Below are 18,772 nucleotides of genomic sequence, written 5' to 3' on the forward strand. Positions count from 1 at the left end.
GCTCCCCAGCTCCTGTATCCTCATACCATTCTGTTGAAGACAGAAAAAAAGAATAGGAGGAATGCTGGGATTGGTATTCTTCTGTACTCCCAGAGGGAGGGGGGGTGGTTGGGCCAGCATTCCTTCTTTTATTTTTCTGTTGTGAGATAGTAATATCTCACTGTTTTATGAATGGGACGAGGACAGGAGGGACCGGGGAGGTAATGTATGCCCTACTGATGTGAATGATAAGACTTCCTCTGAAGCGATGCCCAAAGAATATGGGATGTCACCTTCTGCATATGTACCAAAACAATTTGGGTTTTGGCGGTCTTGGTAGAAACCAGCATTTGTGTGATAAGGAAGGGCAACGTGGTCAGCCTGCAAATAGTCTTCCTCTGTCAGCCCAAAATCCTGGTTAGACATATTAAAAGTATCTGAGACAGACCCAAAGCGTTCTCCCATCTGTGCAAATCTCTGGGCACCATCTAGTGAGAGGAATTTGAAAAATCACAATTACCCATATATCCTTTTGTTCTTACAAATCCAACCACTAGCTGGAGAATTTTGTTTGTGTGAAGGGACGTTTGTTCATAAGTAATGGAGTGATGATGATGAATCAGAAAGGTAATTGGCGATTAAATTAGGCCTTATCTACTGCCTATGACTGCAACAGTAACCAATCTGTAATGCTCCTGTTTTTTCTAACTTTCCTTGATGCAATCTATTCACACCAGTGGTACAGTGAATTTCCTATTTGAAAAATGTTGGCACTTTCGAAATATTTAGTGTGATGTTTATAGTTCATGTGAGCCTAATGGCTGTCTGTCATCAGAAATATTTATTATGCAGTTTGTGATGTGTGGTGTTGTTCAATATCCTACAAATATATTTTTATTACTTGCTTATTCCCTTTTCTTAGAGTAACTTCTTGGAGGATTTCAAGGTAAATCTATCTATTTATTTAAACATAAGAATATGTATTCTAAACTGAAATATTGATTACCTTATCACCTAGAGAAAGAGGTTGGGGAAAAAACGACCTACTTTATCCTTTACTGATAACATGGCATTCTTTTTTTTACTTTACTCTGCACATTCTTCCATATTAATTAAGACATAATGTGGGAAGTATGATATCCTTGACCATTTTGTTTGTGAAGGTTCTTGGGGGATAATCATGTTGGATTTTATATATTTGCTTGATTTCCAAGATACAATTATGTGAGAATCTTTCCAGCATGTATCTTGGGACACCTTACACAAGCTGGAATAGATTCTTCACAGAAAACTTAAATCAAGATATACATAGAATTAATAAGTAATAAACAGCAAGGTGCAGACTATTAACAGAAAAGTAAAGATGGGTAGAGCAGGATACTGGTGTACGCTGGGACTGCCGACCTTGGAAATAGCTGATGAAAGGTTAAGAGTGCAGCCCAAAATGAAGCATTTCTTCATCCACAAAATGTATATATCAAAAAAATATATATCAATCTTTATTTTCTTTCTGCAAGGTATCTCACTGACATGGAGCTTTATGCATTAAACATGCACTCCTTTATTAACCAGTGAAAGAATATAAGCAGTCAGAGTACTTTATTTAACTTAACAGCCTCCATAACTTTTCAGGAACCACTCTTATTGAATGTCCAGAATATATTTCTGAATGTCATGATTTAGTACTACTATCATTTTGACAATACAGAAGAACAAAAAGCCAGTTGACTCTTGAAGTCCTGCATCAGAATTGTAGGTCTAAACTTTTTTAAAAGAGACAAAGCCTGATTCACTTTGTGTAATTTTACAATTTTTTTTATATTCAGAAACCGCAGTGTTAAAAAATGACTGTTTGTGAAATTGATCACGTAGAATATAAATGGCAAAAAAAATTAAGACATCACAAAAGTGATAGTATACCTTTGAGAATCATGGATTGTCAAAAATAATTCGTTTTCTGAAAATTGGCTACTTGAATTACCCACCACTTAATCACGGTATGTTTATTTGTTAATCAAAACAGTGACTTCACAAATTTCTACAATAATGTAGAATCTAAATGTACCCTGCAATTTTATGTGGTTTATTTAGTAAAAGAGTCAGATTTTTTTTTTTTTCAAAATAAGTTTATTGAAATAAAGGAATATGTTAATACATAGAATACAATAGCAATAAAGTTAAGGTAATACACACAATAAAGTCATTCAAGTTTTAGGAAGTACAAGGAGCAGTAAATAAAATTCAGTCACTTGTATCATGTGTGAAAAGGCAACAGAATCATAGAAGAAAAGAGTCCGTAAAAATTACAGTCTTGCTTAACATATATCTCACAGGTTAGTATATGGTTAAACTATACATTGTCAAGTTAAAGGAAGTAATGGAGTTTTAGTGACTTCCTGTAATGGGGGAGTGAGGGACAGGGAACATTGTGCACTTATATCTATAAACTGCATGACAAGAGTCAATAAATCTAAATGTTTTGATTCCAAATGTAACGGTAATACAAATGTAGTGTTGAGTCTATGGTTGTAATAAATAGCATACCACCAAGCTTGATATGACAACTTGGTAAAGTCCTTCCAGTTCTTGGTAATTTGTTGAAAGGCTACTGCTAGTAACAAGTCTAAAATCTTTACATTAGAATCACAATGTGTCCCAACTGGGGATAAACTACCTAAGAAAATACGTGAAACAGAGAATGGATGATTAGAATTAAAGATTAAATTAATTTGATGCCATAAAGTATGAACTTAATTACATGTGAAGAGCAGATGAAATAAATCAGCATGTGGTGAAGAACAGGTCCAACACACGGCTGGGAAAAAGAGTCATATTTTGTCATGAAAAGTACTCATTGTATGCCGAAAGAGTAACTGCCTTGCAAATTCGACAATTTAATCTGTTGTACTATGGCGCCATAGTGCTCTAAGAATTTTTTGGTGCACACAATATGATGGTGCTGCTGACTACAAGGAAATATTGTGCACTAGGGGCTGTAGCAGAAAAGATGTGTGTGCTTCTTGTGTGCATCTTGAGCGCATACATTAAATCAAAATATCTCCAAGTTGATATAGAGCTAGCAGAACTAGGAAACACGAGGCAATAATGGCCTCATGGTGTTAACTAGGTCTGCTGTCAGAGAAAAAATTCTTCTAAGAAATTTCTAAGTATTGTATACACTGACACTCAGAATAGTAGAAAAAGGCGCACAGACGCCTTCTGCGTTAGTGCAGCGCAGAAAACTTCACTCAGAACAGCACGGCTCCAAAACAGAGAGATGCAGCCACTGCTCTCTGCTTCCAAATTGTGCAGTCTGGGGTTGTATGCCAGAATATCATTAGCAAAAATATCTGAAATGCCATTTACAAAAAACTTTCCTCAATTGCGGTTTTGATTTTCGATTACTAACTCCAATGAACTTATAATTTTGTGAGCAATATTTAGGGCATACTATTTCTGTCAGCTGATGTCTTGGTTAAATATTCTTGTACCATACAGCAGCTTGTAGGTCATGCAGCCACTCAAAGAAAATCGATGTAGATTTGAGTGCTTTGGACAGTGTAATTGCATAAAATAGGTGCTTACCTCTGCTCTGAGTCAAGCCACATTTTAATTATAAATTATAAGGCCCAGGAAAATTTGGCTCTAGGTACTACTGTAAAAAGTTCTTTACAGACATTGTGCACATTTTTGGGTTAAATGTTAATTTTATTTGTTTTTTTTAATATACATCTGGTAGTACAGAGTATATTTACATAAATACCTAAGATGCACATAGACATTTTTTCAATTACCTAAATGTATTCATGACTGTTCTAGATCTTAGTCCGTTTGATACTGGGATGTCAATTGTCATAGTGAGTTGAGAAGCAGTACTGTAACAGACGAAGGGCCAGATTTAAATTTTGGCAGGCTAAGTATTCTACATTGGCCTGGTGGAAGACTTAACATCCACAAGGTCGAAACTACTTTGCCCGCCAAATTTAGAAATTACTACGAAGCTGGCAGTCATATATAAAGCATTGTCAAGCACGGCCGTCACAGTGGTTCCTGTGAGTACTTATTTAAGTTTGATGGAGGGTTCCATCAACAAGATAGAGCAATCCCTCAAACTTATGTTTTTTTATTTCCAAAAACAAGATCGCGAAATGGGAATTTTGATTAAAAAAAATAATCAAATGCTCTCTTTGGCATGGGCGTTCGGTCCCGTGGCAATTGAAGCATTAAGCAGTTTTCACTGCCCCTTCCTTCCAAGTTTTTACAGGCAGAGACTGGCAGTGAAAACTAACCTGTATGTCTGCCCATCTAAATGTTCTCTTAGGGATATAGGGCTACCTCAGATCAAACATAACGGGGGCTCCAGAAGTATTCATGATCTTGTGTGCCGTGATGAGAGCCTTAAATTGAATTTCTCAATATGGAGCTAATGGAGTCTGTGAAACAGTCCCGAAACAGGGCAAAACCTGGGGAGAGAAAACAACAATCTGGCTGCCACAGATTGGATCGACTGTAATCTCTTAAGAGCAGATTTTTTGGAGATGAGACAAAATATTGCAGTAGACCAAACGTGATAAGATGTGGAATTGAATAATCAATTGGCAAATAAGAGGTTGGAATAGGCCAATAATGGGTTTCCATCTTCTCAACTGGCCAAAACAGGTTCCCGCCAAAGTGGTAACTTGTGTATCACACTTGAGGGAATTGTCTACCCAGATTCCCAGGTTTTTCACAGTTGTTTTTGGTGAGGGAGGGGAACCCAAGCTAACCGGCCACCAGGATTCTCCCCATGCTTAGGTATGTTTGTCTAAAAGCAAAATCTCTATTTTGCTGGAATCCAGCTTTAGACAGTTGTTTGCCATCCATCCAGCTACTGATAGCATACAGCTCTGAAAATTGGAAATCTTCATAGAGGAATCAGCCAAAAAGGAAAAGAGCGGCTAAATATCATCAACATACGACACAATGGATACCCCAAAATGTCTTACCAGTTCTACCAGAGGTCTGACATATATATTAAATAGAGTGGGGCTCAGCCAAGAGCCCAGAGTGATCGCATGCTGCTGGACTCTGGGAGAGGCAGACAAAGATGGAAACATTAGTTGGAAAGAACAGTCCCCAAGGAAAGAGGTGAACCAGGCCAGAGCATTACCCTGAATCCCAGTATCATAGAAATGTTGCAGCAGCATCTTATGAGAAAGCGCACTCCAGCCCAAAAGAATAAGGTCCGCAGAACCGCCCGACAACCACGCCACATAGTGACTGAGTCATTGCCAAAAGTGCTGATTCAGAGTAGTGGTGGGGACTGAAATCATTCTTAGAATTGATTGTCCAAGGTGTGCTGAATTTCTAAGAACTCCATCAGGACCTTGTTGACATACTTTTCTGCTGCCTTAGATAAAAACGGAAGAATAGAAATAGGGAAGTAATTGCCTGGTCAGGAGGAATCAAGAGAGGGCTTTTTGAATAAAGGAATACATTTTGCCTGCTTCCAGGTTTAGGGTGCAATGGCAAAGAGGAGAAACAGATTGGCAATCCCTAAAAGATGAGGGAGAACAACCTATTTCAATTTTAAAATGGTGTCAGGTTTGAGGGGTTCAGCCAGATTTAACAGCCACACCCAGGGTGGCGAAGGATGAGAAGTCCAATGGGGCAATTCTTCATGGACCTAAAGCACTGGCAATGCTTTGTCATCAACTGTATCGACTAACGCAGCAGATGTAACAGAAGGCTATAGCTCATCAAGATGGTATTAACCTTATCCACAAAAAAATCTGCAGTTCTTTTGCAGTGTGCTTTCGATAGCTCCACAGGCTTAGGCAAGACTGATGTAGTTAGACTGTTAACAATGGTAAAACTTTATTTGGCCTGGTTCTTGCCATTGAGAGTCTTGCTGGAAAAATACTCTGCTCTTGTTTTCCACATTAATTTGAGATAGGCTTTAAGGGCATTCGTATAGAGTGCCTTGTGTCCCATGTTGTAGGACTTTCTCAACATGCGCTCAAGCAACTTCCAACGTATTTTTTTCATGCAATCATAATTTCACTAAATCAAAGGGCAGAGGGCTTGCACCTGGCTCTGGTCTGATTGACTGGTATAAACTGTCTAAGGCCTCAGTTAACCAGACCTTCAATTCTGCTTCATCATGGTCAACATTGGGAGGTAGCTTAGGAAGATTAGCTGAGATATAACTTCCAAATTCTACTAGTGTCAGCTGTCAAATGCTGTTTATTGGGAGTCTCAGGGGAAGGAAATCCCCTTTGCCTCCTCCTTTCTTTGAGACACACAATTGTCTGTAATGCGTGCATTGTAATTCAGGATGGCAATTCTGAAAGCCTGAATTGTTAATTGGGGTTTTGTGTTTGCAAACTCACATCCACTGGCTTTGCAAGTGCAAAGTCATTTGTGCATTAGGCCCAAATCATCAACAGATGCATCAATTGCACTATAAAGATAATCCAGTCTGCGCCTGTCCATGTGGCTGGTAGAAGATGAATCCAAGATACACACACAAATCTTTCCTCTGCCTTTTTCCTATCATGGAAACTGCATGTATGCATGATGAAGTGCTCTCAACATCTGGCCAGACTATAGTTATTGTTGGACCAGGTTATCTCTACATTATCACACCAGATCTTTCCTTCCTTTGTTGAACTCAGTTTTGTTGCTTTTAGCACTCTGCACACTTTACTCCTGTTGACCACTGCTAAAGTGCTTTTGCTATCCCTAATAAACATGGTAAAACTGGCATAAACCTAATTTGTACATTTAATTTATTTATAAGTCTCTATTAAGTAGTACTGGATCTAACCAGGGCCCTTCAACTTGAATGCTACTAGAGGGCTGCAACAAGAACAAACCACCTGCCAATACTGATACTCAATTTAAATCGAAGTCTAAACAGCGCAAGAACAATAGATCAATGCACACCGTCAATTAATAGTGTTTATTTGTAGAAAATCATTAAGTTAAACTTCTGTGATATTTTCACAAAACAATACTTCATGTACAAAAATACACAAAAACACCACAAGGATATTTACCACAAAAGATTTGGAAAAAATCTTAGAAAAACTCAAACAATGACCCTCTAACAGTTTAACCAATCTTACCTCTCACACTCATACTTATTCAGTCATACCACATTCACCATTCACCAACAAGTAACATCCTACATACAATCACGTGGCCACTCCTTGGTTCTCTGAGTCTTTTTTCAGATCAATAAACCAAGCTACCTAACCAAACAAAGGGATGAATTGCAACTATACATAGTTGTGCATAACATCTAATCAAAAATGATTTTGTTCAAAACAGATGTTGTTTGACAGTGCACAACACAGAACACATTATTCAAAACACAATTGTTTGGTACTAAAAGGTCTATGCGTTTCGAGCCCTCTATTTACAGGGGTTCTCCTCAGGACCAAGACACTGTAGGATAAAGAAGAAAAGAATAATATATATTAACTTCGAAAATGACTATCTGACTCAAAAGCGCTACTCCCTTGTTGCACCACCTTAAGAGGAACCATCTTACCGATTCAAAATACACCAATGAATGGAGATCATGAAGTTCGAGAGAATTCTAATAGGAAAATGCTGCAGTAAAGAGACAAGAAATGAGAAAAAAGAGAGAGAAATCTGTGAGCAAAGGTCTCAGTCAGGGTGCGCATCTAGAGCATGTATTGTCTAAAACAACCACTTACTTATCAATGGCATGAAGTTATTGTAGTGTTTAATAGAGGTCAAGCCTTTATTTTGTTTCCAATGAATGTGAAGTCGTTTCCGCGGGCGTTCCCAGAGCTGAAAACAAAGGGTGCAGTTGGTTATTGAATGCCACTCGCAAGAAATTGTAGAAGTGTGGCGTGTCAAATCACACTAGGCGTACCTGTGGTTTACTTTGGACAAATCAATGAATTGGGGCAAGGCGTCTCCTCGGCAAATATGCTTTTCAAGAAAGATGTTTCTGAAATCAAGTCAAATATTCGGCTATGTAGAAACCTGTTAAATGTCCTAGTAGTTGACCGCAACGCTTTTAACCTACCTTCTCCCGGGTCGCCCTGGTGTCCATCTGCAGAACGCGTCTTCACCACTGGTTGTGTTTGTTTTTTCGCATCTACATTCACCGTGCTCGCAAGGCATATCGGGAGCCGGTGCGTGGGCTCCTGGATAATGTAGTCTAAACCTGGATTTACGGTGCGCAGCACCTCAGCGGTATATCGATGTTAGTTTCATGATGTAGAAGAAAACTCCTAATTGCTTCCAACTGTGCTGTTGCGGATTTCATCATCCATTCCACTATAGTTTGTATATTTCAGACAATTCATTAAGTCCTGACACTGCAGTATCAAATTTGACAATAAGCATTGCTTCACGCTGCGATAATTTCAAATCGTTGTTCCCTCCTCTGGGATCTCGTTCAACTTTTGAAATTATTGTCCAGTGTAACTCCCTTTCGGTATGTGATTTTTCGTTCCAATGGTTGACCAGTGGAGCAGTGTCCACCAGAGGCACATGAGATGGAATGAGGCACTAGGCACTACTACGAGTACAACCACACCTCTGAGAGTTGCACTTTGTGAATCAGACACTGTATGCAATGAGCATACAGCTGGAGTGTCCCACTAACGTGATGCAGCACGATCGACGGAAGGGGATACATGGGGTCCAGCAACTGGTAAATCCGCTCACCACCAACTAGACGCTTATGAATGTCCAGGTCCCTGTAGTACAGGAGCCACATGCCTTAGATGCAACCAAAATTTCTGGGGCTTTGAACTAGACAATCTGGTCTCCAGATACAAGTCCTAGTTCCACGCTCACATTGCACTGCTAGTTGGGATTCAGTAGCCGATGTGGGCACTTGAAAGAACACCCCTGTCCAGATGTCACAGGTAGATGGTGTAGGTGTAGATCTTTGATGTCCCTGAGATCTCTGGGAGAAAATTAGTCCCACAGATAGGCCCTTGGAGAACACACTTCAGGGCTTGACACTTAAGCATGTCTTTGGCCCTGGTCAGCCACTATTCAGAAAGGGGACGCGGTCCCCTTCATTAGCAGTAATCCTCTATGTGCACAACAGAGTCCTGAGGCAATGTGCACCACGCAGTCCGGGTTCTTCAGTCCCATGTCCCAGCAAGCATATTTCCCAATTTGCTGAAGGATGGCACCAGTAGTTATACTGCTGTTTGTCTTTGAAGTTCAGGGCTGTGCAAGGTGTTTCCCTATGAACCACAGATGCCTTCGCTAAACTGTAGGCCTGTCTGCCATGGGGCCATTGAATGAAGATCTTAATCTTTAATGGGGCCCTTAGAGGATACGTGTCAAAGTCTCTCTCTATTCTATCCCATTTGGCCATCAAATGGCAAAGGTCTGCTGTTCATGTGGGAGGTCCATGGTTTATGGCTGTCACGCGGGGAATGCACAGATGTGCTCCACCGACCCTGTTGTCCACACAAAACTCTTAGCCAATAGAAATGTCCACATTCTATGAGTGGCATTTCTAAGCAAATTATGCCAAACCCCCCTTTACCATTGGAAAGGGTTTGGCATGGCGAATCCATTGATCGGAAGCATCATGAGGTTTCTCCACTGCAATCCACTATTGCAGCCTCAAGTGATGTCGATCACTTCCCCATGTTAACCTATAGGTAATGTAAACACACAGGTATTCCTCACTACCTGGGTGCATGTGCACTAGTGCACACACAACCTGCAATGGCTGGTTGGGCACAAAGTCCCCAGTACCAGGGGTGTAAGTGTGCCCAACTGAGTCTGCAACAGCAAACTGGACACTGGTTTACCTAATACATGTAAAACACACAAGATGATGGAGGGAATGTTGCACATTGGCAAAACATTTACCCCCAGTCACAGATCTGGGTTTAATCCATCGTTATTTTGGGACAGGTATGCTCAGACGTGAGTCTGTGCTCTCCATGCCACTGGAATCAAGCTATTCTGGCTGATGAGGGCTGAAAGCCCGAAACTGATCCCAGGAGGCTTGTTTCCAGTCCAGGTAGGACCTGGCTTGGCAGTTCGGGCTGGACTGTTCCCATGGGGTACAGGGTCAAGACTGATTTGCATATGGCTGGGTTCACACTGGAATGGCACGGTGAGCAAAAAAACGATGGATTTAGGCCCAGATCGCTGTACTGGGGTGAGTGTATGACATTGTTCTGCTTTCTGTCCATCAACTGTTGTTTTTGCATTTTTCAGCATGAGTGGGACGGGTATGCTCAGACGTGAGTCCTGTGCTCTCCATGCCACTGGAATCAGGCTATCCCGGCTGATGAGGGCTGAAAGCCCGAAACCGGTCCTAGAAAGCTTGTTTCCAGTCCAGGGAGGACCTGGCTTGGCAGTTCGGGCTGGACTGTTCCCATGGGGCACAGGGTCAAGACTGATTTGCATATGGCTGGGTTCAAACTGGAATGGCATGGTGAGCCAAAAAAACGATGGATTTAGGCCCAGATCTCTGTACTGGGGTGAATGTATGACATTGTTCTGCATTCTGTCCATCAGCTGTTGTTTTTGCATTTGTCACCCCGAGTGGGACGGGTATTCTCAGACGTGAGTCCCTGCTCTCCATGCCACTGGAATCAGGCTATCCCGGCTGATGAAGGCTGAAAGCCCGAAACCGGTCCTAGAATGCTTGTTTCCAGTCCAAGGAGGACCTGACTTGGCAGTTCGTCCTGGACTGTTCCCATGGGGCACAGGGTCAAGACTGATTTGCATATGGCTGGGTTCAAACTGGAATGGCATGGTGAGCAAAAAAACGTTGGTTTAAGGCCCAGATCTCTGTACTGGGGTGAATGTATGACATTGTTCTGCATTCTGCCCATCAACTGTTGGTTTTGCATTTGTTACCCCGAATAGGACGGGTATGCTCAGACGTGAGTCCCGTGCTCTCCATGCCACTGGAATCAAGCTATCCTGGCTGATGAGGGCTGAAAGCCCGAAACCGGTCCCCGGATGCTTGTTTCCAGTCCAGGGAGGACCTGGCTTGGCAGTTCGGGCTGGACTGTTCCCATGGGGCACAGGGTCAAGACTGATTTGCATATGGCTGGGTTCAAACTGGAATTGCATGGTGAGCAAAAAAACGATGGATTTAGGCCCAGTTCTCTGTACTGGGGTGAATGTATGACATTGTTCTGCATTCTGTCCATCAGCTGTTGTTTTTGTATTTGTTACCCCGAGTGGGACGGGTATGCTCAGACGTGAATCCCGTGCTCTCCATGCCACTGGAATCAAGCTATCCTGGCTGATGAGGGCTGAAAGCCCGAAACCGGTCCTAAGATGCTTGTTTCCAGTCCAGGGAGGACCTGGCTTGGCAGTTCGGGCTGGACTGTTCCCATGGGGCACAGGGTCAAGACTGATTTGCATATGGCTGAGTTCACACTGGAATGGCATGGTGAGCATAAAAAAGATAGATTTAGGCCCAGATCTCTGTATTGGGGTGAATGTATGACATTTTTCTGCATTCTGTCCATTAACTGTTGTTTTTGCAATTACCTAATACATGTGTCAGTGCTCACGCACTAGCCTGCGATTACAGGCGGCACACACAATCAGAGGCACCATAGGTACATAGAGCTGTGTGTCCTGGTAGGCGGCTCATGATTATAATCATGATAGCTGCCAAGGCACACACACTGGTTAGTGATTGAAGGACGGGCCATGGGCTTACCCAGGCCCTAGCACCTCAGGTGCGATGCGCGCTCACCACCCTGCCTGAGCCAGTTGCATTCAGGTCGACCCCCTTATGGGTGCATTTGTGCACACCCGGCCTCCAACAGTGGGCCTGGTACCTTGCCACTAGCACCATGGGTGCGAGCGCGGACACAGGCCTGCCACAGCTGTTATAACACCAGAGGATGCAGGTATGCACTCACCAGCCCGCGATGGCAGATCGGGTACCTATCCACAATGCCATAGGAACCAGAGCACATCTTATATCCTGCCACAGTAGGCTGGACACTTATTTGATACAGCATAAGGGCCAATGCTCTCACCCCGGACTGGAATGGCAGGCTGGGCGCATGGTTAACAGCCCCGTGTACAACTTCACGCTCCATGGTCTGTGTTGGCAGATCAGCCCATGTTTCTGAACACTGTGTCAGCGGCTCTTCCGAGCCTGTGTAGGATGGTGCACGCACTTCCCCACTGCTTTGAGGATGCGATGAGCCTGGCAGCTCAGTCGACTAAGGCCTCCATTGCAGGGGCCTGTGTACAACCTCATTCTCACAGGTTCAAATTCCAGCGGGTTCACTAAGCCTTTCATCCATCTGAGGTCAATAAAATGAGCACCATTGAGTTTGGGTCACAATAAATATCTGTTATTCAGAGCCAAGATGCTTATGGGTGAACATGCACGTTACAAATACAAATGTAATGGTATCCTATGTAATCAGGGCCCGATGCCACACAAGACAATTAGAAACACACCAGGAGTATCCCATAGGAAAAGATGAAATCCAATGCAGGGGAAAAACCACATGGGTGGTTCCTCACTACCTGGGCTAGGAACATCTATATGTGCCTACCCGGCCTTACGTCTACCACCACTCCTGCCCACTTCAGGGCTTCCCTGGGGGCTGCCCTCATGGTATGGGATGACCCACGTGGGATTGGCTGAGGTGTCAGTAAAGCCAACCTGGAACAGGTGTATTGTTGACATGCTACTTAGTAGGTGGCACACTCATCCCGCTCCTAGCCATTGCTGTACCTGCCCCGGTATGTGGTGTACCTGTTACAGAGTACACAAGGTACAATACCTAAACCCATCACATACGCACCCGCTTCCCAATGTGGGTGAGTCGGGCGCATGCACCTTTCCTCTGCAGTATGGTGGGAAGGTGCCCAGACTCCTAAGGTCATTTGGATAGAGTCAGCAAAGACTTGGAGGAAAAAGTGAAAACATTTGGGGTAAATTCCCCTAAGAAGGTCCATGTCCAACAGTCCCATAGACTAACACCATATTTCACTTAATAAATGTTAACTTTAGTTTGGGAGCAGACAGAGAAATATTTAGGCCATGTATTTGAATTGCAGCTTAAAGTCTGATTTGAAGTTAATAGCCTTTGGATGCCACTTTTAGAAACGTTCTTTTTTTTTTGGGTCTAATTGTTTGAATTAATCGTTAGATTTGAATTGATTGTCATCATGTTTAAGTTTTTGAATTGTCCAGTTTTTTATGTGTTTATTAACATTTATTAATGAGGAATGTATAAATGAATGAAATGGGTATTCTTTTCATGTTTTAAAAAAATGAAAGGATGTTTGAAATCAAGTTGAATCAATACAACAGTGAAAGTAAAATGCAATGACGTGATGCGTTGTATTTCCAAATCTGCATGAGTAATTAGCAGTTCCAAAACTGGTGGCCAGTTAGTCCTTTTTGAAAAAATATTGCAGTCCTACCGGGCCCCCGAAACAGACGTAACCCCTACAGTTTAAAGTTATTAGAGCGGGCTTAGCCCGCGTGGGTTTGAGCATTAATAAGCTTCCACAAAACCTTTAACGAGTTGTTCCGCAGTGTTATTATCGACTTCTGTTGCTTATAACACGTACAATGGCAGAAAAAGATACCCTTTCATTCACGGAGGCACACATTCAAAGTCTAATGTCTAATCCTTCCCCTTTCTCCTCCATATCTCTAAGCACGGCAGCGAAACAACAAAATGAGTCTGAAAAACTTATACAATTAAGCAAAAAGCACATCAGGACTGAGCTACATGGCCACTTCCTTCTTTCCCACTTACGAGCGGGCACTATTCCGTGGGGGCTGCAAGTGAAAAATATCCCTGTAGTCTTCACAGAAGATCCTGAATACAAAAAGGGATTTAGCTTTATCAGCACAAAGTGTAGTCGCGACTTAATGGTTCATACCATTGAAACCTCAGCATGCATTTTCCAGAAGGAGCTTGAAGAACTTGATGCTCTAACCACAGATATTAAAAACAACCACACGGAGGCCGAGGCCAAAGCGTTGTTGGAAAAAATTGAATAAGAAATACTGGCATTTAGAGATAATACAATCAACTTCAAGACAAACAAATTCGAAAAAGACACCAACAATTTCAACATAGAAACTGTCTATCCTTATCTTAAGGAAGACTACTATTCACAGGTGGAAGCGCGTAGAACGTTAACTCAGTATCAAGTAAGATCAAAGAATCGGTTCACTACCTTTTCTGAGTCATCATCCTCAGACTCGTCTGGTGACACAAATCCATGAGAGAGGCCATCAAAGAGACAGGGTCCTTTTTGAGAACAAGGCGACCCGAGAAACAGAGTACGCTTCAAACCACCCCAACCACAATGGGAGATGAAAAAAACGCGGAAGAATTACTACAAGAGTTAAAAACCACTTCTATAGTGAATTTATCAACGAGAACATTGACAGAAGCAGAGAAATCGGTCCTTGAGCTGGGTATCAAATTTGTTCCATCAACACGGACAGACTTTGTAAATTTAAAAATAGAGACACTGGATCTGTTTAGAAAGATCAGATTGAAGGTATTCTTTGCAGGAAAATAATACCAAGGTAACCAAGAAGCGTCCGGTTTGCAAAATAAATCAACTTTTACCCCTCCACCACATCTGATGCCGAAACAAGTAATGGCGTTCGAACAAGCCGTCATGTCCTCAATGTGTCATCTAGAGAAACAAAAACAGTTTACTAGAATGAACATTTCAAAACAACAAAATGAAGCAATCAAGAGTTTACAGAAAGAAGATTCGGTAATTATAAAACCTGCCGACAATGGCGGAGCCCTTGTGGTAGGGCCAAGAATCTGTATGTAGCTGAAGCTCACAAGCACATCCTGAATAAGGACTGGTATCGACAACTAAGTGAAGACCCGACACGTCTCATTCAAGAGGAAGTCAAAGAAACACTTAAATGGGGACTGGAGGAAGGAATATTGGGACCGAAGGAGTATGAGTTCCTGAACAAAATAAATCCACGCATCCCAGTGATCTACTTTTTACCAAAAATTCATAAAAGCATGGTGGATCCTCCAGGGAGACCAATCGTCTCCGGGTGCCAGTCAGTACTAGAGCCGGTTGCTAAATATGTGGACATCTTTTTGAAGCCATTCATCAATCACCATCATACTTACGTGATACAACCGACTTTCTAAACAAAATTGAAGGACAAGCATTTGACAGCAACTCACAATGGCTAGTGTCATTCGATGTCACATCTTTATATACACAAACCCCTCAAGATGAGGGCCTCAAAGCAATGGAGGTTTACCTTGAGACACGTGTAAGACCACACCGAGTGCCGACAGTGTTTATTCTTGATCTGGCACGACTCGCATTAAAACCTAACTACTTCCGATTTGAGAATACTTTCTACATGCAGGTGAAAGGCTCAGCCATGGGGTGTTCTTTTGCACCAGAGATGGGCATTCTGTTCATGGCCTTGCTTGAAGAACCGTTCATTGACAATACCAATCCTTTCAGTGATTGTATCACACAGTGGTACAGATACATGGATTAAATATGGTGTGTCTGGAGTGGATCAGAGAACCAATTAGCACAGTTTTACGAATGGTTGAACACGAGACACCCAGACATCAAGTTCACGATGACAAAGAGTCGCTCACACTCACATTTCTTGATGTTGAAGCTTTTGAAGAAAATCAAAGATTGACCACAATACTACACCGCAAATCGACTGATAGGAACACTATGCTGCACTATCAGAGTTCCCACCCCAACAATCTAAAAAATAATCTCCCTTACGGGCAACTATTAAGAATCCGACGCAATTGTGCACGCAAAGAGGATTTCATGGCCCATGCGTCGATGTTTTGTGATCAACTAAGGGATCGAGGTTACCCACGCAAACTGCTGAAACCTGCTGTAAAAAGAGCGTGGTATACCCCACGAGAGACTTTGTTAACCAAAATGTTATATACATGATTACTATGTATGTTATACTCAGTTATGAACAGGCCCTCATCCTTTTTATCATTTACATTCCTGTTATGTTTATCAGCATTCGACCTGTGCATACTGTTTTTTTAATGTATTAATACGTCTTTTTGGGTATAATATGTGTTTTCCGAGTCTGCTTAATGACGGCCCGATGTTACCGGTGACAATGTGTACTTTCGCATTTTCCGATTTTGCCTAATATTAGCCTAGTGCAACATGTTAGTTTTCTGTATTGAGAGTACTTGCATGATTGCTCTACCTTAGCTCCTCATGAAGATATTTACTTTTTCCTCACACTACATTCCTTTCCCCAGAGCTTCGTCCAATTGCATTTCACCGTCAGTAATTGACATGCACAGTGTAACGAATTATACTTGAGCACGTGGAACCTTTAATGGTCGCGTAGGACATTTTGTGCATTTTACTTATTTCGGTGCCGTATATATTACCTTACCTGTCAATGCCGACTATTTCTATGGACCCCTTTCCTTTCCATGTCACGCTGCGCCTGTTTAGGCCGCTTATAATTATATCAGTTTCTGTTTTTTACCTCTAGGTATGTTCCTGATGGTTTTTGTAGATAGACTCTCAGTATCATTATTTTTGTGGGTGACATCTTGAAATGGTTACCTGTTTGTGTATACTGTCAAAAGAGCCACTCCAGGGTGCAATTCTGTCTATGTACTGCTGTTAGCACACTTGATGCTTCGGAATGACTCATTCCAAAATAGCCCCTCCTTCCCCCTTTCTCTTGTTAAAACGCTCTGCCTGGAAGTGCCATTTTTAACTTATTCCGTGATTTGGTTTGTGGATTTGTTCTCATCTTGGGAAATGCACTTCAAGTAATCTGAGATGCATACAAGAAAAATAAATAGACACTTCTGTCCATAATTTACAGTGCGTCCAGAATGGGCTACAGCACACCAAGGCCATTCCTTATGTAGTGTGTTTATATAGGGACCTGTATCGATACTCCAATTTCTGACCCTTGTCCGGTTATAAATCACTAAGATCCATACAACGGCACAGAAACCCGTTTCATAAATCAGTCATAGCGCATGCTGTCACATTAAGCAAGCACTATTCCTCCAGCCCCCTAGAAAGCACACCGAGTTCTCTAAATAAACCAAGCCTCCAGCAAACCTGGGAAATCCCCGCTGCTATTGTTTTGATTTCGTTCGAGAACTCCTGTAAAGAATGTAAGAACGACCAGTTCTTAATGACATCTTTAATTGACGTCTTATGTCCATCCTTACGTCAAACCCGGCACCTCTCAGGTATAAATATACCAACACTACCCTAAGTAAAGACACGGTGGTGATGAGCTTGGAGCAGTGACTACTTGCCGGAGAGCCCAGCTAATGCAGGAAGCCCACGGACGCTGCCCCTCCCTCTTGACGCGCTGAGAAAGACGCTGCCTTTTCTCCTGCCGAGAAATCCAGCTTCCAGCGTTTCCAACTTGCCCTTGCGGGTGACTGGGATACCGAGTCCTGAGACAGAGACACCAGCCCTCCTGCCTTCTAAATCCCAGGTACTGAACTGACTAACCCCTTACAGAGAATTCTTGAGTCAGATTCTTGGCAAAACAAACTTAACTTAAACTGCTACTTACTTACTTACTCCCGCCCACGTATTAGGCTTAGGTCAGGTACACCGGGGTAGGCGTAGTTAGAAGCACCAGTTGAGTACGATTAGTCAATGTATATATGTATGTATATCTTTTATCCATTTTAAAGTATCATAGGGCTAAGAAACCATATCAATGCTCTTACAGTATTATTTTATAATCCTGCTTTTACTGTATGCACTTTACTTAACCTTAAGTATTGCAACTGTAGCGATTCATTTCTCTTGTATGAGAAAAAGAGACTGATCAATAAATAACACCTTTTATTGAACACGCCCATCTCCTTTTTCTCTACAATCTGGTGGAACTAAGTATGCACGTACTGACTGAGTAAAATAGTTGTCTTTTGTTTTCACACGACTCTGGAGATATACTCTTGATTAGGGAGAGCAAAGTTGTCATGTTCTATGGTTGTCAGAAACTAAATCCCTTCTTGTCTATCCAGGGAGGTTAAAATCCTCCTCGCCTATTCGAGAAAGTTTCTAGTGAACTCTGAGCTAGCTGGCACACAAAACTTAAGTCTAATATCGTCAGTAGAAGACCTAGTTAACCTCTGTCCTACGTCTATACTATTGAAGATATTATTCCAATGCGCAGAGCCTATTGGGATAATAGGAACTACACTACATGGCGCCCAACGTTTTGGTAAGGCGATAAAACTAACGCAAGACATTGGACTAACTCAGTCGTGCTTTTCACACAGACCCTTTCTCCCATAAATACTCCAAAGACGTCTGGAGTGGGTCAAAGGTTAAAATCCGCCAAACTTAGTAGGAGGAGACTCCTATGTACGGTTTTTGGTTTATTCAACGTTGAAGGATACAGTGTTGCAAGATATTGTGCACCTAATCTTTGTTTCCGTGGAAACCTGATCTGCAACATCTTCTTGTCAGTAAAATGTCAGACAATGAAGAAGAAAGGGAGGCAGCTAGAATAGCAGCTCAACTCCTAGCGGATGACACAAGTCTCCTACAGCAAGACCCGGATGCAATACTCATCCCGGTCAGCATAGGAAAAACTATAACTTTAAAACTTATAGAAAATGGACTGACATCGAGAGGTGGTACAGTCATATTTGTAATTGAGGCACATGAATATCGGCAGACAGACGTATTCTATTTATGGATAAACTTTCCAGCAGCAAACGCTGTAACAAAGGAGTTCCACTATTACAAAATAGAGGAACCACCGGATGAGTACAGTCCTTTCGAGGAGGTG

At 42.1% G+C, this 18,772-nt stretch overlaps 1 protein-coding gene across 3 annotated transcripts in view; it reads left to right on the forward strand.

Annotated features, from left to right (window-relative positions):
- GABRA4 (gamma-aminobutyric acid type A receptor subunit alpha4) overlaps positions 1 to 18,772 on the forward strand; it is a 621,559-nt gene that overhangs the window by 463,701 nt on the left and 139,086 nt on the right. For 2 of the 3 annotated variants that reach the window (XM_078678232.1, XM_078678234.1), the window contains one exon: positions 902 to 925. The exons of the other annotated variant lie outside the window; for it this stretch is intronic. In XM_078678232.1, coding sequence (XP_078534358.1) covers positions 902 to 925 — 24 coding nt within the window. The remainder of the gene's footprint in view (positions 1 to 901; positions 926 to 18,772) is intronic. 3 annotated transcript variants of the gene reach the window in all.

This window comes from Lissotriton helveticus, chromosome 2_2 (genome assembly GCF_964261635.1).
Source record: "Lissotriton helveticus chromosome 2_2, aLisHel1.1, whole genome shotgun sequence".
Taxonomy (NCBI): Eukaryota; Metazoa; Chordata; class Amphibia; order Caudata; family Salamandridae; genus Lissotriton; species Lissotriton helveticus.